Source organism: Asparagus officinalis, chromosome 8, assembly GCF_001876935.1.
Source record: "Asparagus officinalis chromosome 8, Aspof.V1, whole genome shotgun sequence".
In the NCBI taxonomy this organism is placed as follows: Eukaryota; Viridiplantae; Streptophyta; class Magnoliopsida; order Asparagales; family Asparagaceae; genus Asparagus; species Asparagus officinalis.
The window spans coordinates 2,501,798-2,528,166 of NC_033801.1; the positions used below are offsets into that span (position 1 = coordinate 2,501,798).

At 36.0% G+C, this 26,369-nt stretch overlaps 2 protein-coding genes across 2 annotated transcripts; one reads left to right on the top strand and one right to left on the bottom strand.

Moving 5' to 3' along the window:
* On the top strand, window positions 2,427-23,193 carry LOC109819489 (regulator of nonsense transcripts 1 homolog). The gene is made up of 30 exons (XM_020385224.1): window positions 2,427-2,601; window positions 2,666-2,972; window positions 4,485-4,736; window positions 4,809-4,979; window positions 5,144-5,194; window positions 5,378-5,470; window positions 7,917-8,012; window positions 8,413-8,463; window positions 8,560-8,678; window positions 9,380-9,488; window positions 10,975-11,097; window positions 11,179-11,250; window positions 11,885-11,956; window positions 12,348-12,414; window positions 13,578-13,720; window positions 13,813-13,884; window positions 13,967-14,095; window positions 17,307-17,462; window positions 17,581-17,694; window positions 17,780-17,878; window positions 17,953-18,030; window positions 18,735-18,869; window positions 19,591-19,665; window positions 19,826-19,943; window positions 20,505-20,872; window positions 20,954-21,016; window positions 21,121-21,192; window positions 21,904-22,032; window positions 22,168-22,287; window positions 22,367-23,193. The coding sequence occupies exons 1-30, from the start codon at window positions 2,513-2,515 to the stop codon at window positions 22,487-22,489; spliced, it is 3,666 nt and encodes a 1,221-aa protein (XP_020240813.1). The 5' UTR covers window positions 2,427-2,512; the 3' UTR covers window positions 22,490-23,193.
* LOC109820127 (late embryogenesis abundant protein 1-like) lies at window positions 24,912-26,260 on the bottom strand. The gene is made up of 2 exons (XM_020386211.1): window positions 26,098-26,260; window positions 24,912-25,391 (listed from the first exon to the last, which is right to left on the bottom strand). Exons 1-2 carry the CDS (start codon window positions 26,152-26,154, stop codon window positions 25,185-25,187), a joined length of 264 nt encoding a protein of 87 aa, XP_020241800.1. The 5' UTR covers window positions 26,155-26,260; the 3' UTR covers window positions 24,912-25,184.

The window sequence follows — 26,369 nt, forward strand, 5'->3', positions numbered from 1 at the left end:
AGAATTGATTAAAAACATCTGGTTAATGGATAAAATTTTTAAAAATATTATAGATTAAAAATTATCGGCACTATATAAATTAAAGTAATTTCATATAATTTTAGTAATAAGTTGGGGTAGCCAAAATACATTCGTAATATTAATTGATAGATATTTAAATTCATAGAAATGATAAAACACTATAATATTATACCTTAGCATTACTTGATTTTAATTTAGAACTTTAATCTTTGACGTTAATAATATTTATAGGGTAAAAGAATACAAGGAATTACATATGGAGAAACTATTAGAATATTTAGAGATAACTTTAAAAGAATTGAGTTATTTCCATTGCAAATGAGAAAGTGATGGAAATAAATCTAAAATTCAGAAAACGTCAATGAATTACTTGAATTTGCATTAACATAAGACATATCTATTAATAAAGCACTGAATGAGTTACATTAAAAAATAATTTAATAATTTTATCCTAATCAAAGAAAAAAATCTCCATGGAAGACATAAGAAAAATTAGTAAGTATTCATAAATTCCATACTGTGTTCTTCAAATTAAATATTAATATTATAATCTAAAAGAAATTGGTAATGAATAATGCAGGTATTTAGTTTAGATCTTTATGGAAAATGACAGGGATAGAGCAAATGTAATATTATTAAAATAACAGAAATTCTTATTGGGTGCACATCAGAAGAATTCATTTTAGAGGAAAATAAAGAGATAGCTTCTAATTTATTTAAGTAATAAATTAGGAACACAAAGAATTTTATATATATGAAATTAATATTTATTCTCATTGAAATAGAAAAAAAAATCAAAGTCTATATTTTGAGCCGTTTGTGTTGAACATCATAAGTACATTTGACTTCTTTGTAAAGTTAAATGAGATGATAAAAATTTAACGAGCCCATGAAAGATAATAGAATACAAAATTAGCATGATGTCACAATTGATGTAGATGATGAAGACAATACTCTAGATTTGCCCGAGAAATGATAAATGATAAACCTGAAGAAGGATTGATCTTAACTCAATAAAAAATAAAATAGAAGAAAAAAAACAATATTTTATGAATATTTTATAGAATAGTTTAATTATTTTGAATGAAATTAGGAATCTTTAGAAGGGAGTTTCATGATTTTTTTTCAGTACTTTTATATTCTTATGTGGATGTTTTTATCATATAAAAGTATACTAGAGTTAGCATTAATATTTAATTTATATTTTTTATGAAGTCTATCAATGATTAAGAATAAACTTCATATTCTCTTTTGCATCGTTTTAACATACTTTAAATCAATCATTTTACCATATTGGTTTTAAATATTCACCTTCCTTGTATAACACTATTTTAATATTTTTCACTTTGCAATGCTATACTTTCTCAAATAAAGCTTAGTTTCATATCGGTCAAAAATAATATAAAAATTCAAATTATTTTTAATTTATATTTGTTTTTTGTCAATTCAAATATCAACATAAAAATTTAAATTGGATGTATCCCATTTAAACAAACATAAAAAAATAATCGGGATGTAAGAGTTTAAAGAAAAAATGAGCATAAACTATCAAAAAAATTTAACCATGGTATTAAATCACGTGCATTACACGTGTGTAAAAACTAGTTTATGCAAAAAGTGATTTATCAGGATACTTATTTTTCTTGATCTTCAAAGTAATTTGTAAATTAAAAAAAAGCGGAAGCTTCAAAGGATACATTTATAGGATTATGTTTTCAAGTAATTGTTTGAAACATATAAACTTATGATCATACAACATGTGAACACAAATTTTGTTATCCCATGAATGTTTTTTTCCCTCTTAGGGGCTGTTTGGTTCGTTTTTTAACTCGATGAAAAAGTTTTACACCGCCTTCACATCAGATTTTTCGTGGCCACGTAAAATATAAACTTTCCGTCGGTTTTTTCCCCATCTTTGGTTCGCTAGGGTTGAAGAAGGAAAACTCGGTGAAAATCGCCGCCCCATCAGATTTTTTCTCTCCCCCAAATCCTTCACCAACCTCGTGAAATCGACGAAAACTGCAGCCACGTCACCTTTTTGCCATATAAACAAAAGTTTCCCCTTTTTTTCTATGCGAACCAAACATAAGAAAAATAAATACATTAATTTACCATCATTTTTTTTGTGCGAACCAAAGCGAAACAATCTATTTCTTAGAAAAGTTTGGAAAACTCAAAACTTATGTTTTTGTACATGGATGGAAATGCATTTCCCTATATCTAGGAAACGAACCAAACAGCCCCAAAAAGAAAATGGAATATTGTTTTTGTCGTCCATCATCTTATTTGTGGTATTAAAAAAAAGTTATTTAAAAAGAAAAAGAAAAGAAAAGAAAACAGAAAAGAAAAACAAATTATAAGTCAAAAGAAAAAGGGGAAAAAAGCAAAGAAATCTCTCTCTCTTTCTCTCTCTCTCTCTCTAATAAAAACACCGAACACGCGTTTCTCCAATCTCTCTCCCCCCAAAACAGAAACCCTAACCCTAGCGATCATGGCTGCACAAGCGGCCAACCTCTTTGAGACCGCATCCCAACCGGACACCACGGCGCCGACGCCTAGCACCCCCCATTCTCGAATTCAGCACCCAAGGGCGACGAACGCCGGGACGATTCGCCCGGCGGCGTCGACGGTTGCCGTCATCCAGTCCCCTACCGCCGCCCGTCAACGACTCTATCAATTCCTCCGCCTCGGCCTCCGCCTCCTCGTCTCCCGCCAACAAGACCAGGGCCCTCGATGCCCTAACCTCTGGAATCGGAGGGTTGAACTTCGAGGAGACGGGAGACGACGAGGGGTTCGAATTCAATAAAGGCGATGCCTTTTTGGAGCATGCATGTAGATACTGTGGGGTGTCGAATCCGGCGTGCGTTGTTAGATGCAATATACCTTCGTGCCGAAAGTGGTTCTGTAATTCGAGGGGTAATACTTCGGGTTCGCACATCGTCAACCATTTGGTGAGGGTTTAATATTTAAATATTGTTTCTTTTATTGTTTTTGGTGGTATAATGTGAACAAAATCCTACAAAATGAGAAGAATTTTCACAAAGACTATATACACTTAAAAGACAATGACGTACACACATCAGAATTAAACAAAATGGTTAATATACTTTTTAAGTAATACAGTAATTAGGAAAATTGGACTTATTTGGAGATATATAATGAAGGAAATTTAATAAAGGATAAAAAAAAGTATTATGGATAGGATAATGCTGGATAAGGAAACACAAATACTTGTGCCATTTCAATAGCGTAAGTGGAAGCAGAAGGATATGAGATTATCAAAAGGCACTGGAAAACCTGATTACCTAAGAGCAGAAGGCAAGTTCCCTTGAGTTTCTTGTCCAATTTATCTATAACAAGCAGGAAATGTTAATAAAGTAGAATAATGAGTTCGGTCTAGTTCACAGTTGATTACCTCTTAGCCACCTGTAGAGTAACTATTTTACTAGCCCAGGAATTAACAAGCAAGCTAGTAAGCTCGAAGGGAGTAAGTGGCCATTCTTTTTTTTTTTTTTTTGGGGGGGGGGGGGACTGCCATATCATTGCTTCCTGAAGACTCTAGCCTAGTCTGGAAGGTCTATCTTGGTTGCATTGGATGAAAAGTGCATGACAATCATAAGTATGGCAATCATAAGTGCAAGTATTTTACCAAAACTGTCTATGAATGACAAATCATTATATTGATCATCATATTTATAAGGTTTTGGTCATCAGTTATTGTGGTCAGTTCGGACAAAAAGTCATTGGTCATCTATAAGTAGTTCTTAGTCTAGAGATTTAGATGAATCTAGTAGTTCTAGCAATATGATCTTTAATTTGATCTAGTCACAGATAAATGTCTAATTACTAGATTATTTGAATCATCTTGAGAACTGACGAGTGACGAGTTAAACTAGAGTAGTATTCTAGCATTATGATACTTGATTTGGTTTGTTTGTCATGAATGTAACCTTCAGGAGTAGCCTTTATTATTCCACTCTGTCAATTCAAGGGGTTGTTGGACTTTCTGTCAAAACAGTGTTACCTTTAACCACACATTCAGAGGGAGGGAAGAGAGTAAGGGATGGATGGAGGGAATTGAGCCTCATCCATTTTTTTTACCAGTAGCTTTCTTTCTTTGAGAGTGTAAAGATTATTTAAATTATAGCAACTTGAAGTTATAGAATACTAAACTTTATCTGTATACCAAATACTAGTAAGTTTTTTTTTAAAGTTTTCTATCACTAACTGTTCCTCCATTGTATTGTAATTTTCAAGTAAAGATAGTTTACTAATGGAGTCTCCTAGTTTGGTCCCTGTCTATCATAGACACTTCAACTTGTTCCTTATCTATCTTGTCTTGACTTCCCATTTATTTTCTGTCTTCCCAACTTTTTACAATACATTTTTATCTACTTAGCTTCTATTAATTTCATTGATTACTACTCGTTTGTCTAGTGACATTTTCAGTATATTTTCCTCAGGTTCGAGCAAAACATAAGGAAGTTTGTCTCCACAAAGACAGCCCTCTAGGGGAAACAATCCTGGAGTGCTACAACTGTGGCTGTCGGAACGTATTCCTTCTTGGATTTATATCTGCAAAGACAGAAAGTGTTGTTGTTCTCTTGTGCAGAGAGCCTTGTTTGAATGTCAATGCACTGAAAGACATGAACTGGGATCTGAGCCAGTGGTGTCCCCTTATCGATGATAGATGTTTTCTCCAGTGGCTTGTTAAGGTCTGCCTTTTCTCTTAGTTTCTTTCTTATTTTTATGTAAATGTGTAGATTAATTAGTTTCTTGCTTTTCAGATACCTTCTGAGCAGGAACAGCTAAGGGCACGGCAAATTAGTGCTCAGCAAATAAACAAGGTGGAAGAACTTTGGAAGACGAACCCTGATGCTTCTTTCGAGGATCTTGAGAAACCTGGTGTAGATGATGAACCTCAACCTGTCGCCCTGAAGTATGAAGATGCTTACCAGGTATTGGTGTCAAGTATTAAGTCATAATGTGGAAACTAATTTTATTCTTGTGTTTATGGATGCCATAATCTAATGGGAGCATTTGTTTTTATCTTGTTTATCTTTCTTTTCTTCTTCTCATTGATTATGTTGTTGTTGGTGTTTTCCTTTCATTTTTCTTGCAGTATCAAAATGTATTTGCTCCATTGATTAAACTTGAAGCTGATTATGACAAGGTACTTGCCTGTTCTTTATTGTTGTTTATTTCTACTGTAGTGGATTAGTGGAAAATCTCTGTAATTTGTTTGCTATTGTGAATTGTCAGTGTTTATTTTTAAATATTATTCTACTTGATATATGTATTATTCTTGATACTATTTTGATTGATTATATATGGTTGATTCATAAATTTCTTGTAGATGATGAAAGAGTCACAAAGTAAAGATAGTGTAACAATTCGTTGGGATATTGGTCTTAACAAGAAGCGAGTTGCTTATTTTGTTTTTCCCAAGGTATTGTCATAGTATGTTAATTCTAATTATTCATCAATATTTTTCGAATACGTAGACTTCGCCATTGTTATGGGAATAGGCTACCCAGCAACGTGTATTAGACGCTGACTTATCCCTATTTAGGCTTCGGGATAAAAAACCCCAGAATTAAACTCTGGTGTCTTTTTCCACGGAAAAAGACTAAACCGGCGACGCGTGTTAGGCATCGGCATATCCTTTCTTAAGTACTCGAGTATTCTATAGATATAGTTTTTGGGAAATGAATTTGGCTTTAGATGAGCTAAGTACATGCATGTACTATGCACTCTCAATGTTATTCGGAGCGACTGAGAGTGAAATAGGACCTCATAGTGGCCTTTTATAGTTCAACTACCTAACTGAAATATTTGTAAACAGCATGTGTCGGTCAACTGCCATATCATTGCTTCCTGAAGACTCTAGCCTAGTCTGGAAGGTCTATCTTGGTTGCATTGGATGAAAAGTGCATGACAATCATAAGTATGGCAATCATAAGTGCAAGTATTTTACCAAAACTGTCTATGAATGACAAATCATTATATTGATCATCATATTTATAAGGTTTTGGTCATCAGTTATTGTGGTCAGTTCGGACAAAAAGTCATTGGTCATCTATAAGTAGTTCTTAGTCTAGAGATTTAGATGAATCTAGTAGTTCTAGCAATATGATCTTTAATTTGATCTAGTCACAGATAAATGTCTAATTACTAGATTATTTGAATCATCTTGAGAACTGACGAGTGACGAGTTAAACTAGAGTAGTATTCTAGCATTATGATACTTGATTTGGTTTGTTTGTCATGAATGTAACCTTCAGGAGTAGCCTTTATTATTCCACTCTGTCAATTCAAGGGGTTGTTGGACTTTCTGTCAAAACAGTGTTACCTTTAACCACACATTCAGAGGGAGGGAAGAGAGTAAGGGATGGATGGAGGGAATTGAGCCTCATCCATTTTTTTTACCAGTAGCTTTCTTTCTTTGAGAGTGTAAAGATTATTTAAATTATAGCAACTTGAAGTTATAGAATACTAAACTTTATCTGTATACCAAATACTAGTAAGTTTTTTTTTAAAGTTTTCTATCACTAACTGTTCCTCCATTGTATTGTAATTTTCAAGTAAAGATAGTTTACTAATGGAGTCTCCTAGTTTGGTCCCTGTCTATCATAGACACTTCAACTTGTTCCTTATCTATCTTGTCTTGACTTCCCATTTATTTTCTGTCTTCCCAACTTTTTACAATACATTTTTATCTACTTAGCTTCTATTAATTTCATTGATTACTACTCGTTTGTCTAGTGACATTTTCAGTATATTTTCCTCAGGTTCGAGCAAAACATAAGGAAGTTTGTCTCCACAAAGACAGCCCTCTAGGGGAAACAATCCTGGAGTGCTACAACTGTGGCTGTCGGAACGTATTCCTTCTTGGATTTATATCTGCAAAGACAGAAAGTGTTGTTGTTCTCTTGTGCAGAGAGCCTTGTTTGAATGTCAATGCACTGAAAGACATGAACTGGGATCTGAGCCAGTGGTGTCCCCTTATCGATGATAGATGTTTTCTCCAGTGGCTTGTTAAGGTCTGCCTTTTCTCTTAGTTTCTTTCTTATTTTTATGTAAATGTGTAGATTAATTAGTTTCTTGCTTTTCAGATACCTTCTGAGCAGGAACAGCTAAGGGCACGGCAAATTAGTGCTCAGCAAATAAACAAGGTGGAAGAACTTTGGAAGACGAACCCTGATGCTTCTTTCGAGGATCTTGAGAAACCTGGTGTAGATGATGAACCTCAACCTGTCGCCCTGAAGTATGAAGATGCTTACCAGGTATTGGTGTCAAGTATTAAGTCATAATGTGGAAACTAATTTTATTCTTGTGTTTATGGATGCCATAATCTAATGGGAGCATTTGTTTTTATCTTGTTTATCTTTCTTTTCTTCTTCTCATTGATTATGTTGTTGTTGGTGTTTTCCTTTCATTTTTCTTGCAGTATCAAAATGTATTTGCTCCATTGATTAAACTTGAAGCTGATTATGACAAGGTACTTGCCTGTTCTTTATTGTTGTTTATTTCTACTGTAGTGGATTAGTGGAAAATCTCTGTAATTTGTTTGCTATTGTGAATTGTCAGTGTTTATTTTTAAATATTATTCTACTTGATATATGTATTATTCTTGATACTATTTTGATTGATTATATATGGTTGATTCATAAATTTCTTGTAGATGATGAAAGAGTCACAAAGTAAAGATAGTGTAACAATTCGTTGGGATATTGGTCTTAACAAGAAGCGAGTTGCTTATTTTGTTTTTCCCAAGGTATTGTCATAGTATGTTAATTCTAATTATTCATCAATATTTTATTAGATATCAGGAAGGTGTTGTTATTATTATTATATTCTTTATGCTTATTCAAAATTTATGTTTGAGCTAACAGGAAGATAATGAATTACGTTTGGTTCCTGGAGATGAGTTGCGGCTACGATATTCAGGAGATACAGCACACCCTGCATGGCAATCTGTGGGACATGTGGTATGGATTGTTCTTATTTTGGACTAACAAAATTGGTTGGAAATTTATTAATTGATGAAGTCCCATATGGACTGGAACTTTGACTGAATGCATACAAGCAGGGGCCAGAATATGTGGATTTTATCTTGCGTATTCTGCACCCTTTTAAATAGAGCTCCTGGCTCTTTTAGTCGTCCTATAGACCAATCCAATGCCAGTTAACCAAACTTAACATGGCTTGAGTCAATTTATACTTGGATGATTCTGGCCATTATCCACTAATTATACTTGATGATTTAATCATAATCATATTGGATTGATCTCTTAAGCCAGAAATTCAGAATAGCCCTTTAGCTGATAACCATTTTATGCATGCTGCTTTTCCCATTGGTGACTGTTGGATACTAATTTCTGTTTCCAGATCAAGTTGACTGCCCAAGAAGAAGTTGCCCTTGAACTCCGTGCCAACCAGGTATTGACAATTTTCATTGCTTGGTTATAAACATGTAACTAATAGCTTGCTGTTAGGTTTAGTTAACATGTTAATCTTTTTTACCTCCTTATCCAGGGTGTTCCTGTTGATGTGAACCATGGGTTCAGTGTTGATTTTGTTTGGAAGAGTACCAGCTTTGATCGGATGCAAGGAGCAATGAAAACTTTTGCTGTAGATGAAACCAGTGTTAGTGGGTGAGCTTCATTCTATCCTCATGAGTGAGATTCAGATAATGTTTTAGTGTGTTGTGGATTCGAATGTTGTTATATGATTCTCATTTGCAGTTCAGGGCACCAATTCATGTCCTGATAGCCACTGCAATACTGGATTGTTAAAATGTTCAGTTGTTTTCGTGCATGCATGTCAGGATTCACATAACTAGCTAATGGTAGGCGACCCCATAAACTGAGTAACAGGTTCCAGATTATTTTAATACTAGAATACTTAAGATCCATCTGTTTCGGCCTTATAAATGAGTGTTAGTTACATATGGAAAATTCTCTTTTTTTTTTCCTTGTGCACTTTCTTGAGTCTAGTCAAATTTGGAAGTGTGCTGACTGAATTCGCGAGCTCAAGCAGAGTGACAAGGATGCCTTCTTGTGCATGAGCTGGCCTCCTAATGACCCTTCAGTTAGAAAGTGTTTCTTGTTATAATGACCTTAGCGAAGAATTTAGCGCTGCCTCATGCAAGCTTTAAACCGGCAGAACTGCTAGGAAAAATATAGTGAATTCAGTTGTAGAATTTACACTTCCGTTCATGCTCTATAGCCTCCATTATATGTGAAGTTGTTGCTGTGGATGTCGATGGAAACTTCTTGTCGGAGCATTATCTGATGATAGATATGGAACATTATCAATCAGATAGTTCAACCATTTTTTTATTCTTTCTTTTCAGGTACATATACCATCACTTATTAGGTCATGAAGTTGAACTTCAAGTCGTCCGCAACACTTTACCTCGACGCTTTGGTGCTCCAGGCCTACCAGAATTAAATGCATCTCAGGTATATAATTTAGCCACTGACTTTGAACAAAGCCATGACAAAGAAACTCACAGTTTGATTCATATTCCTCTTATTTTGGCGAAATTTGTAACTTATTTATGGATAAACTAATGGGTGTAGAAGGAAGAGATTGGTAAAGATAGATTTATCTGATGATACAGCCTTACCTTCCTACCTGAAATGAAACCCTTATTCTGATCCTAAGGTTGCCTGCATGCTGAAAGTCTTTGGATGATAACTATTAGGTGCTGGAACTGTCAGCTATGGGCTTTAGAATTAAGTTACCTACAGAGATGGGTTTTGTGGATGTATGTTGGCTTGAACAAGTGACAAAGGTATTTAGACATGTGCTAGCAGCGTATGCTTATTGGTACAAAGGATCGAGGAATGTACTAAATTAAAGGTTCTCATTTTAATGAATTTATTAAATAAACTATGAACTAGATTCATTGCAGATTTTTTTTTTGTAATGTCATGTTTTTTGGAGGAGAAACCAACTGCGCTTGTAGGAACTCAAATTTTTGATAGATTGTGCTTTAGAACTAGCTATTGGAACTGGCAGAAGCCATGAACATATAATTATAAGTGATAATCACCACATTTGAAGGGTTCTGGTCTGCTTGACATTGGAAAGGGAAACTTCTAAGGTGTCAAATTCCTCTTGAAGCTTATTCTGTTCAGTTGGACATCCTTCTTGCAACAGTATACTGACATGTGGCAATGTCCTATATGACTTCCTATTCTTCATATAGTACACTCGTTGTGCAAGTTATTTGTTTATTAATAATTAAGTCCTTATACGGCCATGGTTCTGTTACTTAGGATCATTCATGTTGAATCCATGATGGTGACTTATGAGATTGACGTTGGCATTATTCACAGAAGGATGGTTAAAGTGGAGAGTTGCTTCTGGAATAGTGTACGATCATATAATACCCATGAAACCGAAAGTTTATGGCATGTATACCTGTCCAACCATGCGTTGTGGGAAGAATATCAGGGTAAGAAGCAAACCATCCAGAAATGAGTATATATATAGTGAGAATGTTTTGATCTTGGACCGCAATTCACTGAAATGTACAGCTGATGCAGTTGTCATCTATTATGTAGGGATTGTCCTTCAGTGCATAATCATCAGCGATTTCCCTTCTGTGATTGTACTTTTGTTACATTTTGATCATGCTGTTTTTGATATGGTTAATGAAATGTCGAATGTACTTTTGCCATTATATCTTTTGGGTCTATTTCCTGCATGGTCTATTATGGAAAATTTCTGAAAAAAACTGCAGAGAGATTTTCTTATCTGTGCGTTCCCTCTTTGTGATACATGAATATTTTTGGCTATAACCATTCATACACCTCTTTTCTTTGTGTATATCACATCTATGGGTATTGCATAATGCATATACTCTTTTAGTCTCAAATCCCTTACCATGGTAAAGGCCGTTTTACCTGTTTTTAATGGAATTCTATTATATGATTTTAGGTTTTCGCTGTCAAGAGTGTCCTTCAGAAGCCAATTAGTTTAATTCAGGGTCCTCCCGGTACAGGGAAAACCGTCACATCTGCATCTATCGTGTATCACATGGCTAAACAAGGCCAAGGCCAAGTAACTAAGTTCTTTTGGCTCTTAATGCTAATTTAATATAGTGACAAAAGGATATAAATTTGACATTTCGTGCACTCTCAGGTTTTGGTTTGTGCTCCAAGCAATGTTGCCGTTGACCAATTGGCAGAGAAGATCAGCTCCACTGGGTTGAAGGTAACTCTACACATGCTTATTATCCTTTCACCTCCATCTGGCTGGGCTAAATATTTAGACTTTCTTCTTTTGTATTTTGTTAATTTTTATCTCCGATATGGTTATTTTCTTGTTCTTGATTAGACATTTTTTTATAAACCTGTGTATTTATGTTTTTATTCCATTTATGTTTGGGTTTTAACATAGCATATCAAGCTTATGCCAGAATTGTGTTGTAGGTACACAGTAACGATAAGGTGAAAGTGTTTACGATTTTCTTTCAATTTATTATTATTTTTTGGTGGTTAATTGCACAAAAGGACACCCTCCATTTATAACCTATCAACATCTGATACTCCTCCGGTCTTTAGTAACATCCGACACCCCCTGATTAGAGCCTTGAAGGTTAATTTATAATTTCCTCTCAAGGGTGTCTAGCCTTCAAGGAGCCAGTCGGTTGGAACTGTTCGCTTCATCCTGATATTTTACCTGTAAGACCATTAGTTGTTATATGGAGGAGTATTAATGATGTGTATGTTCTTTTGTTGTGTTCTAGTGCTGCAATCTAATATTTCATTGAACAATATATGTCCGTTTATCACATCTTTCCGTCTTTGATCGTTCCATGCTTATTCTGCACTCATGTGAAATCCAGGTCGTTAGGCTTTGTGCCAAATCAAGAGAGGCCGTTAGCTCACCCGTGGAACACTTGACACTTCACTATCAGGTTTGTCAGTTTCTATGTTTGGTTAGAGGGTGTTGGAACTACAAATGTTGTTGCAACATCACGAGTGTGTTTGGATTGATGTAGTTGGAGCACTATGTTGTCCAACTACATCTATAAGTGTTTGGTTTGGTGTAGTTGCAACACCAAAATGTTATTGCAACACTAAAAATATGCCAAAAATGGAAGTGTTGCATCCCTACTCAAATTTTAGAGTGTTGCGACAACATGAAGTTACAATTACATGTGTATGCAAGAACTTGAGTTCCAACTACATGTGGATAAAACTACATTTTTTTAACAACACCTAACCAAACACATGTAGATTGTTTTACCAAGTGTAAGATATATTAATGGTGTTACTAATGTGGTTTTTACTTACTGATAATTGCAGGTTCGACATCTTGATACATCTGAGAAGAGTGAACTTCATAAGCTGCAACTATTGAAAGATGAACAAGGTAGGTCTTTAACTCTTTTTATCCAGGTTTCTGGAAAATGCAAACCCTCAAAATGGTAATGACACCCTGCCCTTCTTTTTTTTCCCTCCCCACTGAAAAATGGAAGAGAAGAAACAAAGGAAAACCACCCAGAAAGAGCAACAATAACAATGAAGAAAGTAACGGACAATGTAGTTACTGGCCTGTCCTTCCACAAAAAACTTCCACACCAACCCTCCCCACACTCATGAGAGGACGAGAGGAGCACCGTGGTTCTGCCTAAATATTTTGCTAACCATTCTTAGTTAAAGAGCATGCAAAAAGAATCATTTCATTCCATCATCAGCCTCCAACGTTTACCTGTAATTAACTGCAAAATGATGTTAGCTGGAGAGATGTCATGCTCTGTTCTTGCCTATCTTTGTACTCATTGAAGAGGACCAAGGGATCACATTTGCCTATGGTATGAAGACATAGGAAATTCGTGACGTAGTTCTAAATGTTAATGTCTCAGACTCAAAGATGAAGCACTTAATCCATAAAAAAAGAATGGCGACAACTGGTTAATATATTTACTTTACATGGTATCTTACATGTACTGAATTTCCTCATGGAGTAATGTACGAATTGGTTTAGTGTTCTCTTTCTGAATCATTCAACATTCTATATCAGATCCTCCCCTAAGATAAATCTTCTCGTTTGATCGCTCCCTATTACGTTTTCTAAAGACCCTGGAGTGGCGTGTGAGTTTAGAGCATGGAAAATACTAGTGTAGTTATGATAGTTTCCATATGTCATTGGCAGATTCCAGAACAATTATGATGATGCTATTGATATTATTTTCGAGTGGGTCTTTAGGGATATAAAAATCATTGACAGGAAGATCTCCTTTTTCTCCAAATTTTGTAGTGGGGTTAAGAAAGTTGAGTACAGAAAAATGTTTTTATTTGCACAATAATACTAACCCTGGCATATTGCTGATGCCTATTAAGGATTAAAAATTGGTTTAATTCATCGTTAAATCTACAAGTTGTTAATAAGTGGTACCAGAGATAAAACTGTCTACGGGTGTAGGCAGATTTGTACATTGCTAATACTGCGTAGGCAGATTTGTACATTGCTAATACTGGTCTTAGTTATATGGCATCAGGGGTCAGTGGAAAATGAAAGTTAATTTTTTGCAGGAGAGCTCTCAAGTAGCGATGAAAAAAAGTTCAAGGCATTAAAACGGGCTACTGAAAGAGAGATTCTACAAAGTGCTGATGTAATTTGTTGCACTTGTGTTGGTGCTGGAGATCCTCGACTTTCCAATTTCCGGTTCCGCCAGGTTTAAAGCCATAAAATTCACATGTTTTATACTACATTTGTTAGTTACCGAGCTCTTTTCTTCTAATTTTTAATTTTGGTTGTTTCGTATAGGTTCTAATTGATGAATCTACTCAGGCAACAGAACCAGAGTGTCTTATTCCCCTTGTCCTTGGAGTCAAACAGGTTAACTGATCATAAAAAACGCCATGTAGATGTCCCTTTACCTTCAGTTATGTTTTTCTGATCAGACAGATCTATGAATCAGGTGGTACTTGTTGGTGATCACTGCCAGCTTGGTCCAGTTATTATGTGTAAAAAGGCAGCTCGTGCTGGCTTAGCACAATCTCTATTTGAGCGCCTTGTGCTTCTTGGATTGAAACCAATCAGATTGCAGGTTATTATTATTTTATTAGTGAACAACTTTTCTCATGGTGTTTTTTTTGTCATTTTTGTCAAGTTATGTTCATATAGGCTATAGACCTGTTGTGATAAAAGCTGCCTACAAGAGGGAAGCAGATTATCTGCGACAGGACATCTTTTCTCCTTGTTTAGACTATAGTTTCCTTCTCTAAGTACAAGGGCATCTATAAGGTAAAACATAGTTGCTGATTGGAAGGTCTTCAGAATTATTGAGTAAAATTGGACGAAAAGGTCTAAGAAGTGCAGATAGGAACAGGAGGATATGAAATGAAATTATACTTTGACATGCAGAAATTTCAGACGTAACAAGTACGTGTTGGGTCCATATAGAAGCATCCATGCTACAAAACACTTTTTGGGACATGACAGTTTTCCACCGTGCTTTAGACCATATTTCCTTCTCTAGATGCAAGACAAAGTAAAACATAGTTATAAATTGACTACTCTTCAGGAACATATTGAGGAAAGGTGGGAGAAAAATGTCTAAGAAGCGTGGATGTGAACAGGACATGAGATATAGTTAGACTTTGATGTGCAGAAAATTTTATAATAATATGTATGGGGAAAAAACACATCAAGTGTCAGGAACCTGTCCAACTCAACATGGTTCATAATAGAAGTATCCATGATATAGAACAATATAAAGAGACATCTAAATTAGTAGGTGAAAGTACCCTAAAGGGGGGTGAATAGGGTTCTTGCTAATCTTATTAGATATTAATGCTGATTAAAATTAATTAACAAATATATCCTAACAATATTGATATTCAATTTGATATATGCAAGGATATATGAACAAGATTAAATAAACAAGTGATAGTGCGCAAATGACAAACACAAACACAAGATATGATCACGGAGTTCGGTCCCCACGACCTACGTCTCCGCTTCTCACCTCGAGGAGATGTCCACTATCACAACCGGGTTTTCTACGCTCATCCGAATAACGTTTACACCTCACACTACGGTTTTCTAGTTCACTGAAAACTTTACAATTCACACTTACAATCACACTTTACACCCGCTAAGTGTTGGTCTCCATCCCATGTCTCCCTCAAGTGTTAGGAATTATAACATATCTCTAGGCATTACCACCTACCGCACTCATCTTGGGACGATCCCGTCTCTCACCACTCACTTCTCTCGATGTACAAGTGCATTACAAAGTGTATCTCACAATTAGGCTCAACAACAATAAAATGATCTCTACAATAGGTAAGAACTCAATGTAAGCTCAATCTCACAAATCACAATCTCACAACCCAATATATGATGTATGAAATCCTACAAGCTCAAATAGGGTGTGTGTGATAAAATGAGTATAAATAAAATCTAACTCAATTAGCAAACTAGTAATAATAAGAATATGAAAATCAATAATAAAATTGTTAGAGAAAAGAGTTAGAAAAACTTCTCTATAAACACAATAGAGGATGAAGAAGATTGAGGATGAATTCCTCAATTGAAAATGCAAGCCTCCTCTTTGTAAACTCAAACACCAAACTTAAACTTGAGAAACAAACTTTTAAACACTTAAAACTCTTGTTAAAAACCCTTTTTTCAAACTTCATTCTGATGAGAACAATAGGGGTTTATATAGGAAGAAAAACCAAGGCACAAAATCCAAACAAATCCAGTAAAAAGACAAAAGAACAGAAGGTTAGAAAAACTAGCCGTTGGGCCGTCAGTTGACTGACGGGTTTCATCAGTCGACTGATGAGCTGACCGTTGTAGGTATTTACCAGCTTATCAGTCGACTGACGTCCTTAGTCGCGACTGATGGATCATCAGTCGACTGGTCAGTCGACCAAAACAAACAGAAACTTTTTGATGATTCTAGACACATTCTTCAGTCGACTGATTAGTCGACTGATGTCATCAGTTGACTGATAACAGGTTATCAGCCTGAAACGATTTTTAAAAACGAATTTTAAAGTCTATTTAAAAATAGCAAATAAATTCTAAAAAATATAAAACTTTAGGAAAAGTTTATAAACATGATTATGAACATGTTGGAAAAGGAAATTTTCAATTTGCTCTTACCATTTGTGAAATCTCGGAAATATTCAAAAGTACTAAAATACATGTTCTTCAAATATGTTGTTTTTTTCCATTTTAGCTCAAATCAAGTTCTGAAAACTTGTGTAATCGTTTTATGGACATAATAAAAGATGTTAACATGGTTTGTATAGTCCAAAATATATTTGAATGTATTTTGCATAAAAACACCTATTTTCATGAAAATTCACAAATGTAATGTGTGTATATTTGAGCTTATAGAATTAACACACATTATATAAAACCTAAACTTAATTTACCCAAGCTTGATAGATCTTCATTGTAGCTTGTCTTGGTAAATATGGAAGAAGCTTGAACTTAGATCTTGACTAGTATGCATAGGCTTCATTCCACTATTCCGCCAACCTCCATTTGATATGATCGTGAATGCTCGATTCCATCCATCCTCCAACATATTGTTTGTCTAGAATACCTAATAAGAAAACATAAACACTAGGAAAACAATATTAGGAATTGTTTGTAATTATCAAAACAAGATTAGAAGATGTAGGCTCATGACATGAGACCTAACAGTAGGCACCAAGTAGGATCATTAGTGGTGTCGTGATCATAACAAAGAGCTTCGTATGACATTGAGGACAGGTGGCATTCTTCTTCATTCACATGTATGAGGATAGATTCTCTACAAGTTTCTTTGGCATGTTTCCTTTTTTGTGAGGATAGATTCTTTACTAGTTTCTTTGGCATGTTTCATTTTTGTCCCAACTTAAGTATTGGATTGTTGTTGGCTTGTTGCATAGTATACTCTTAAAGTTCTTATGATACTCAAACAAGATCATAGTTACTCAATATTAGACTCAAGGAAGATGCACAGTTTTTAATGAAGTAAAAGTTGAATGATGCATGTTGAGGATGATTTCGATGCCCAACTGATCTTTGATTTAGTAGCATTGGTATTTTCTTCCCTTCTTTGTTGATATGTTCTATTGTATATGCATGTCTATTTTCTAATTAGCATTTGGTGATCCCTCCCCTCACCTTCCCTTATAGTGAATGCTTATCTTACGTTGATTTCATGTTCATCCTAAGCTGTACCTTGTGTTTACTTCTATCTCTTACCAATGATTGTGTCTGGACTAAGCTTCTAAATATGTTTGAAATTGCAGGTTCAATATCGAATGCATCCTTGCCTGTCTGAATTTCCTTCTAACAGCTTTTATGAAGGTACACTTCAGAATGGAGTAACCGTAAATGAAAGGCAGACAACTGGTATTGATTTTCCTTGGCCAGTTCCTACTCGTCCTATGTTTTTCTATGTTCAGGTGATTAACACTTCCTTCCTTTCGTGCTTTATAGTTTTGCTGCATGTTTTTATGTTATAAAGTCACTTGGTTACCTTCTTCTGTTTGCCTAATGTGATCCTTGGAAATTGTTTTGTAGATGGGACAAGAGGAGATAAGTGCGAGTGGGACATCCTATTTGAACAGAACTGAGGCTGCAAATGTTGAAAAAATAGTAACAACCTTTTTGAGGAGCGGCGTAATTCCTAATCAGGTGCATTTGTAATTTAATTGAGATATTAATCTTTTTTGATGTAATTGATGTGCTTATACATTACTGCCCTTTTATCTTTATGTAGATTGGCGTCATTACACCTTATGAAGGACAACGGGCATACATTGTAAACTATATGGCAAGGAATGGATCTCTTAGACAGCAACTTTACAAAGAAATAGAGGTTGCTTTTTCTCCTGGAAGAACCACTAGTTTCAATTAGTTGCTGGTTCTAAATCTTTATTTTATTTTCCCTAGGTTGCAAGTGTTGATTCCTTTCAAGGAAGGGAGAAGGATTACATAATTTTATCGTGTGTAAGAAGCAATGAGCATCAGGTGGGTTTTCATGTCATTCCTACGCTGGATTCTCTTTAGTATCCTCACTCTTAAGATTTCTCAATATTTTGTAGCTTAGGAAATTTGTGTTTGTCTGGATTTATGTGCAATAGGGTACTTTTACTACCCATATCCATTGACATCATTAATAGGTAGAAACATAAGCAAGCATGCCATGTATTAAGCTTCTATGGAACTGTTACTCATTTCTATGTGCATAAGCAGTGATTTAGGATTGTACAATCTGCTTGGAAATTAGTGTTAACTATTTGAATCTTTTGCAGACAGATGCTCCATTCATCTCATGTGGTGAATATTGCTTTACTGGGGGAATTATGAGTCTTTTAGATACATTAGGGTTTGATAAACTTCATTCATTGCCACTTGGAAAATGCAAATATGCAAGACTTAACAGTGTTGGAGATTATACTATATGTTCGGCGTTAGTTTTTGTGTTCGAAACTTTTTAATGCAAATTTGTGGTTTATCTTCTTTCATGTGTTATTGATGGCTTCTGTTTGGTATACGAGGCTTGTCATCTCATTGCTGAAACATTTATGCAGAATTTGAATTCTCATGTTGCTTAAGCTTCCAGTTTAGCTTTGGGTTTCAATTTTGGCTTTCTAGTTAATTCATAATTTGCTATACCATGCTTTTCTAATATGTAATATCTTAATAATTTCTGCTGTTGTTTCTTTTCTTAGGGTATTGGGTTCCTTAATGATCCGCGTAGGCTGAACGTTGCACTAACTCGAGCTCGTTTTGGTATTGTCATTCTGGGAAACCCGAAAGTCTTGAGTAAGCAGCCTTTGTGGAATGGATTATTGACACACTATAAGGTATCTAACAGTTGCTGGCCTTGTTTGTCTTTTGGTTTCAGCATTGGAAACATTTTATTAGCTGATAAATTTGTTTTTACCACTAAAAGTTTATTTGGATGTTCATCGTTCAATTTTTTAAAGTGAATTCTCTTTCTACAATTTGCTTGCAGCAACATAACAGTGATCCATATACTATTTTATGAGAATACTTATTGAGTTTTTGCGTAAATTCTCTTGAGTAACGAATTATTTATTATTGCTTCATGTTCTATATCCTAATATCAACAGATGCAACCTGTGGGAAGGACTGTACTGATACTATTTTACATTATTTTTTCGGTATCGAGTATAATCTCCAAGGAAATAATGTTGCTTTGTGGAGGATCATTTCTTTCATTTGACTAGGATTGGCTTTAGAACTATTTAATATTTTAGTTTAGTAGGAATTCAAAATGTGTGCTTTATCTTTAATACAACCAAGTGACTTAAGTACTTAACTGTAATTTACACAATCAACATTAGTCTCAGTCATTGGCCTATAGTAAACATCGTATATTACATTCAATATGCAAGCAAGGAATTTTGACTTTTTAGCATAAGTTCAAGCATTAAAACCACAAGGCTATAAACATCAGGTGTGTAGGTTATATCGTGGACTGTCTCCTCTGGATGCTAGGATGTTCAAGCTTTAACACAGGTTATATCATGCCTCTGATTTACATCGTGTGTTATCTTTCAGGAGCATGAGTGCCTTGTAGAAGGACCTCTGAACAATTTAAAGCAGAGTATGGTTCAGTTTCAAAAGCCAAAGAAGGTACCCAACAAAGTGGAATTCTTCAGTTGCATCCGTCTTCATGTTTCTTTTTTTATTGGTTCCGCTTCCACATATCTTCTTTTGGTGGAACTCTTTTGGTGGCTGTACTTTTTGCAATGGATGGGGATTTGCCTCATGCGAGGTTGTTGTTGTTTTGCAGATCTACAATGATCGCAGGCTTTTCTTTGGAGGTGGTCCTGGGATGGTTTCCAGTGATAGCTTTGGTTCCATCAATTCTTCAAGCCCTAGTGGTGATAAGCGAGGAGGACGCAGTAAAGGTATTTAACTTGCTGATCTTCATTTTTTACCATAGCATGGTTTGAGATTCAACTGCCCTTGTTAAATCCAACTGCAACGACCTCTCTTGTTTTAGAGTTGTTTTGTCTTGAGATCTGCTTTATGATAAAATGGATAACTCCTAACCTTCCCTGAAAAACGAGATATTTCCTCAGGCACTTGCCTTAAACCTGTGATCCCTGTTGCAAGAAAAACCATGACCTGATTGTTCAAGTTCGCGTTAGCTGCAAATTTTACTCCTATGCCATATAGTTCTCTAGTCATGTTTAAATCTTGTAAGATCTGCATTATTTTTTTTCTGAACTTTGATTCAAATTTGTTAGCCAATCTCATTCTGTTGATAAGAGGTTGGGAAGAGGATGGGCAAATGCGGTATAAAGTTCACTGTGAAAATTAGAAATTAATTGTGGTGGCGTCATTGTTCTGAATTCAATTTTCTCATTCATATAGTTGTTTTCTACAAAGGAAAATCATCAGATGGTTAAAATTTTGTAGAATTTCAGTGGTACATTGGTCTAAATTGCTCATTTTGCCCAAACCAGGTCATCTTTACATGCCATTTGGACCAACCAGTGGTCATAAGCCCGGAATGCACTCGGCAGGATCCCTCCCTCGCATACCTCATCCACCATTTCCTGGAGGTCCCCATTCTCAGCCGTATGCAATTCCAACTCGTGGAGCTGTTCATGGACCAATAGGTGCAGTTCCTCAAGTTCCTCAACCGGGGAATAGGGGTTTTGGGGCTGGTCGTGGCAATGCTGGTGGCCCTATTGGTGGTCACCTTGGACATCATCAAAGTGCCCAACAAGCTGTGGGTGGTGTTGGTTCTTTTAATTTCCCTGCTCTGGATAATCCTAATAGCCAACCCTCTGTTGCGGGTCCATTATCCCAGTCTGGACTTATGACTCAGGTTGAAACATCCTTCAAACGTACAGGTTTTCAGACATGTAGATATTCATGTAACATTCATATTCTTTCTAATGTTTTGTAGGCACCAGGTCAAGGACTTAGCCAAACGTTCCGTGATGGATTTTCTATGGGTGGCATGTCTCAGGTATTACAGCTGTATGCTTATGGGTGGTATGTTTATAATATCTGTTTTCTTTTGGTGGTCCTTGTTTTGATTCTTATTACTTCACATGGAACTCTATTTATCAGGAATTTTTGGGTGATGATTTCAAAAGCCAGGGATCACATGTTGCATATAATATTGCAGATTTTTCTACTCAGGTGTGAATATAGTCACTTCTCTTACATATACTACAACTTGTGCAGTGCAATGTAGTGTATATATAACTTTTGAAAGTTCTCGTTAATTTGGCTGGCACTTAATTACTCACTCTTTATGTTGTGATCACAATATTTTTTCGATCTCTGTGTGCGAATTTCCTGCAATATTCCTTGGTAGTTGCGAATTGCTTGGACTGTGAAAGATTGTTTGAGTTAAATCTATGAGCTTTGAGATGCACAATGCAATCTGATGAGGTTTTTAGCAAATTATGCTAACTGTAGGATAAGTGGATTGCTTGGGTTGACTGTCCTGATACTATATTTTAACTATATTTAAAGTTGATAATAGGTTAGTATTAAACGCATAAGTATATATGGTGAAAACAAACACAAAAAAAGATGGAAACATTTAACTATGTTTATATCATTAAATGGAAATGTGGAGGAAATATTTGATGTGAATTTTAATCTTAGCACCTTGTCTTCAGTTGATGTGGTTTATACTTGGCTGCTGTTCTTCCATGCAGCTGTAGGACTATATTTATTTATTGGCTTGCCTGCATTTGCCTTCTTTGAGTGCCTTACCCAGCTAACCCATTGTCGAATAGTCAATTTAAAAGTGATTGTTGATTCCAATATTATGACATGGTTTCCATAAGTGATAATGTTTTAGATGTGCAGTTACTGAAACAATTTAGCACTTAACTACAGGCTTCTCAAGGTGGATATGGTGTTGATTATATGACACAGAGACATACTGGGTATCCTGGTAGTTATCTGAACCAGAATACCCAGCCAGGATATTCCCATTTGGGCACTGCAAATGATTTTGGATCTCAGGTTGGCTTAGTCCGAATTTGTGGCGTTTATTCATATATGTGTCAGCACTTTCCATGAAGCTTATATAAACCTAAAAATGATTCTCGTCCTTCCTCTTCTTTTTTTTGGATTAACACTATTGTCTGCTTTTAACAGGATTACATGGCTCATGGTTCCCAAGGATTATTCACGCAAGCTGGATTCAATGACCCTTTGCAGGATGAGTCTTCTCAGAGCCACTTTGGGATTGCTGGACCCGGCCCTCTTCAGTCTCAGGTTCTGTCAACTCAGCATAAATAGTGAATTGAGTTTGCCTTAAAACAAACCCTAATTTTAACTTGCTGAAAGCATACAGGCTGCGAACCCTCTTTATTCACAACCCTTCAGCCCGTACAACGCCACATCCCTGAATATGCAGCAGCAGCCTCAGCAGCAGAGCCAGAGCTCTCAAAACCAGAAACTTAACTTTAATGGCTGAGAGCTGCGAGAGACGTCAAATCATCATGTGGGTTATATTCTTTTGCATCAAGCACAGTGGTTTATGCTGATGTGTGAAGGATAGCAGGTGAAAGTGTGGTTTGCTTCTTTCGACCCATTCAAGCATATTCAAAAGATTTTTCCCATTGAAAAAGAAAAAGACTTTTTGAACCGATGTGCTCGAGGGTATGATTTGGAGCTTGCAACTATCCATCAGCCTGCTGCACAAAAGGCATAGCCGGTGCTGAGGAAAGGATTGCCCAAAGTTTATGAGATAATGTTTGCAAGGGAGCACCTCATGTTCTTGATCAAAGGGATCGTGCCAGTTCCTTCTACCTATATAAATGGCTGTATTTTTGTGAAGATGTGCATAAAATAGAAGGTGGGTTTAATATGGGGGAGTGGGGTTACGGTTCATTTGGCTGACCCATACTTCTTAGTTTCCAAATTGGGATATAACTTTTTGTACAGCAGCCTTGGATGAAGGTCGGCCATAGTTTCCTTGATCAACTTCATGTATGGGTTAAACTCCTGCAAGAACTTATGTGGATTTGGTTTGTATGGATAAATTATTATATAAAGTCACAGTAGGCTGGGCTGCTGGTAGCCATTCTGATATGGGCTGGACCTGCTGTAAAATGTTTATTGGTGTTTATGTGAGAAATTGAGCTCTTTTGGGGGTTCATTTTAGTCATTCTGAGGTTATGATAGACGCTTCCAGTGTTTGTGTTGATCCTGTGAGCTTCTCATTGGTATCTACCCGTTTGAGAATTTGGTCCGTGATGTTGGCTTCAGATTTTATAGTGGTTTCTGTTCATCCAGGTTTCCTTCATTCCATCACTTGCTTTTGCTTGGTACTCTCTTGTGCTGTCACCCGGTTCTTGCTCTTCTATAAATCCTCCCTCTTAACTATATTTGAGACGGGAATCCAACGTTTACATGTGACGCAAGTACTTTTCTTGCTGTTATCGTGCTTCTGATCAACGAATGCGCTTCTTGCTCTTTTCCAGGGCCTCGCTCTCGTGTGTGCGCACGAAGAGAGAAAGATCGTGCTGTTTTTTTTCCCTATGCACGCGCTCAGTGCAAAGCGAACGCACGAAGAGAAAAAGTTCGTGCTGTTTTTCCTTATGCATGCATTCTGTACAAAGCCAATGGCAACATCACCTGCCAAAGCTTCTATTAGTTTCACACTTGGTGAGCGCTAAATCAATGTTTTATGTATGAGATGTAGATTTTGCAGCTATCGTCTCATCACTTTGGTTATTTCGCTCGAGTTTGTTGAGGAATAAGTTGGTTTAAGTTTTTTGTAGGATGTACGAGTCTAGTAGGTGCATTATGATCGTGCATACATGAGCTAAGCTCGTGCTTTGGTTATGTTCAATTAGTGGTGACATAACATAATTTTAACGGAAGAATAGTATTCACATGGAGAAGTTTTTGAAGTATACTCTTCAAAAAAAAAAAAAGTAAATCACCAAAATTGATCTATTACGTTGGTTGAAACTAGGTCGATTTTGATAAATATTTTGCAAATATGTGAAAATTGATAATATTTTTTGAAAAGGTCTGTTTCAAAATTGTCCTATTCACATAGTCATACCAAAAAAATTGGAACAGAAGTTTTCTTCTTGTTGTTGATATATACGTGACGGATAACGTCTATCACTTTGCTTCAATTTGTAGTTTTATTTATTTTTTGGGAAAATTTACAAAATAGTTCGTTTTTGCTAATTATTTAGCAAAATAGATCGTTTTGCTAAATAATTAGCAAAATAGACCTCTTTTTGGCCATCAGGCCAAAAATAGGTTTATTTTGCAAAACAGCTCAGAAAACATACGGGACTAGTAGTCCCGTATGTTTTAATCACGGATTAGTGAACTCAGAAAATTTCACAAAATATTGAGATGAACTCAGAAAACATACGAGACTACTAGTCCCGTATGTTTTCTGAGTCACTAATCCGTGATTAAGCTGGCTCTAAACATACGGGACTAGTACTGTATGTTTTCTGAGTCATGTTTTTCAAAATCGACCTATTTTTTTTTTAAAAGAGGTCTATTTTGCTAATTATTTAGCAAAACGGTCTATTTTGCTAAATAATTAGTAAAAACGGACTATTTTGTAAATTTTCCCTTATTTTTTTTCTGAAAACTAAGAGGCCGAATAAGCAAGTCTCAAACGAGAAGGGCCAGGTCGATCGGTTCTCAAGAATAATGTAGGAGATATGATTTTTTTGCAACTATTAAGAAATTATTACGTCATATTGGTCGTCATTTTTAAAATTTACCTTTGAAACAGTTGCAACAAATCCGAAGGATCATTGTTCGTAGAAGCTAGAAAGGTGATCGATCACCAGTTCCTGATGAAAGATGAAAGGATCCAGTTTCATATATATCAAGCAAAGAGTTTATTAAAAAAAAAAGAAGAAGAAGAAGAAACCCATTTCTAAAATTGAGCATGCACAATTCTCATAGAAAGCAAGTACGTGCCATCAATTTCACTACATCGAAACACAAATAAACACATCCAACCTCATCAAGGAGTCTGGACTTGATCAAACTAGCTAGTCATGATTTCTGTCTAGCTTATTGATCCAACAGCAAACACAACGAAAACAAAAAAAAACGCAAAAAAAAATGAAGCCAACTCGTTGTTGTTATTAGGTCCGTCCCGAGCCCCCATGCACGCATGATCACTAGTGCTTGCTGACGGTGGTCCTGGTGGTGGTCGCGGCGCTGCCGCTGTTGTCTGCAGCCATCCCCGCGGCGTTCTTCACCGCGTCGGACGCCCCCTGAGCCATGTTCTTGATCTGCTCTCCGGTCTGCTGGATGTACCCCGCAGCTTGCTCCTTGGTCTCTTGCGCGGCTTGCGACGCCTTGCTCACCAAATCGTCCTTCTTCACCTTAATTAATTTTGAGAGCAGGGATCGGAAAAAAAATTAAAACACGAGTTAGTTAATATTCTTCGCTCATATTTGCACTACGTACGTACGTACGGCGCCTCTTTGATGCTAGTTTTTTGAAATGTCTAACTACGACGACCACGTGATTTTTCGCTGATCATGCATGAAGCGCATGTAAGAAGTAGAACAAGGATGTTGATGATACAACAAGAAAAAGAAGAAAATTTGCAAAATAGACCTATTTTGCTAATTATTTAGCAAAACAGACTGTTTTGCTAAATATTTAGCAAAATAGACTTTTTTTGACAAACATGTCAAAACAGATGTCGATTTTGCAAAACAAACCATTCGAAACATACGGGACTAGTAGTCCCTTATGATTTAATCCCGTATGATTTAATGGGGGATTAAATCATAAGGGACTACTAGTCCCGTATGTTTCGAATGGTCTGTTTTGCAAAATCGACTTCTTTTTGGCCTGTTGGGAAAAAAAAGTTTTATTTTGCTAAATAAATATTTAGCAAAACGGTCTGTTTTGTTAAGCATTTAGCAAAATAGGTCTATTTTGCAAATTTTTCCTAAGAAAAATTGTGCCCTACACCGATTTATCCCCATCGTGAAAATACTACGGATATATAAAAATATTGGAAACAAGGCCACGGAATTAAAAGGAAAGAAAAAAATGGATGCATAGATGGGGTCTGACCTGGGCCTGGCCTGCAGCCTGGCCAGCCTGGAAACTCATGTTTGATTGGTCTGCCATTTCTTTGGTTTCTTTTCCTTCCTTCTCAGAATATTAATCACTCTTTTTTCTATAATTCTTTCCTCAATTGATGAGTTGGTGAATGCTCGAGGGAGGGTAATTTATAGAAAACGGTGGAGCACGTACGCGTTTAGGGGGGGGCGGTTGTAGATGAAGGCGGCTAGAATCAAGGGCTTCGACACGTGTCATGCAGGGCTTGGTTCGTAGCTATTCCG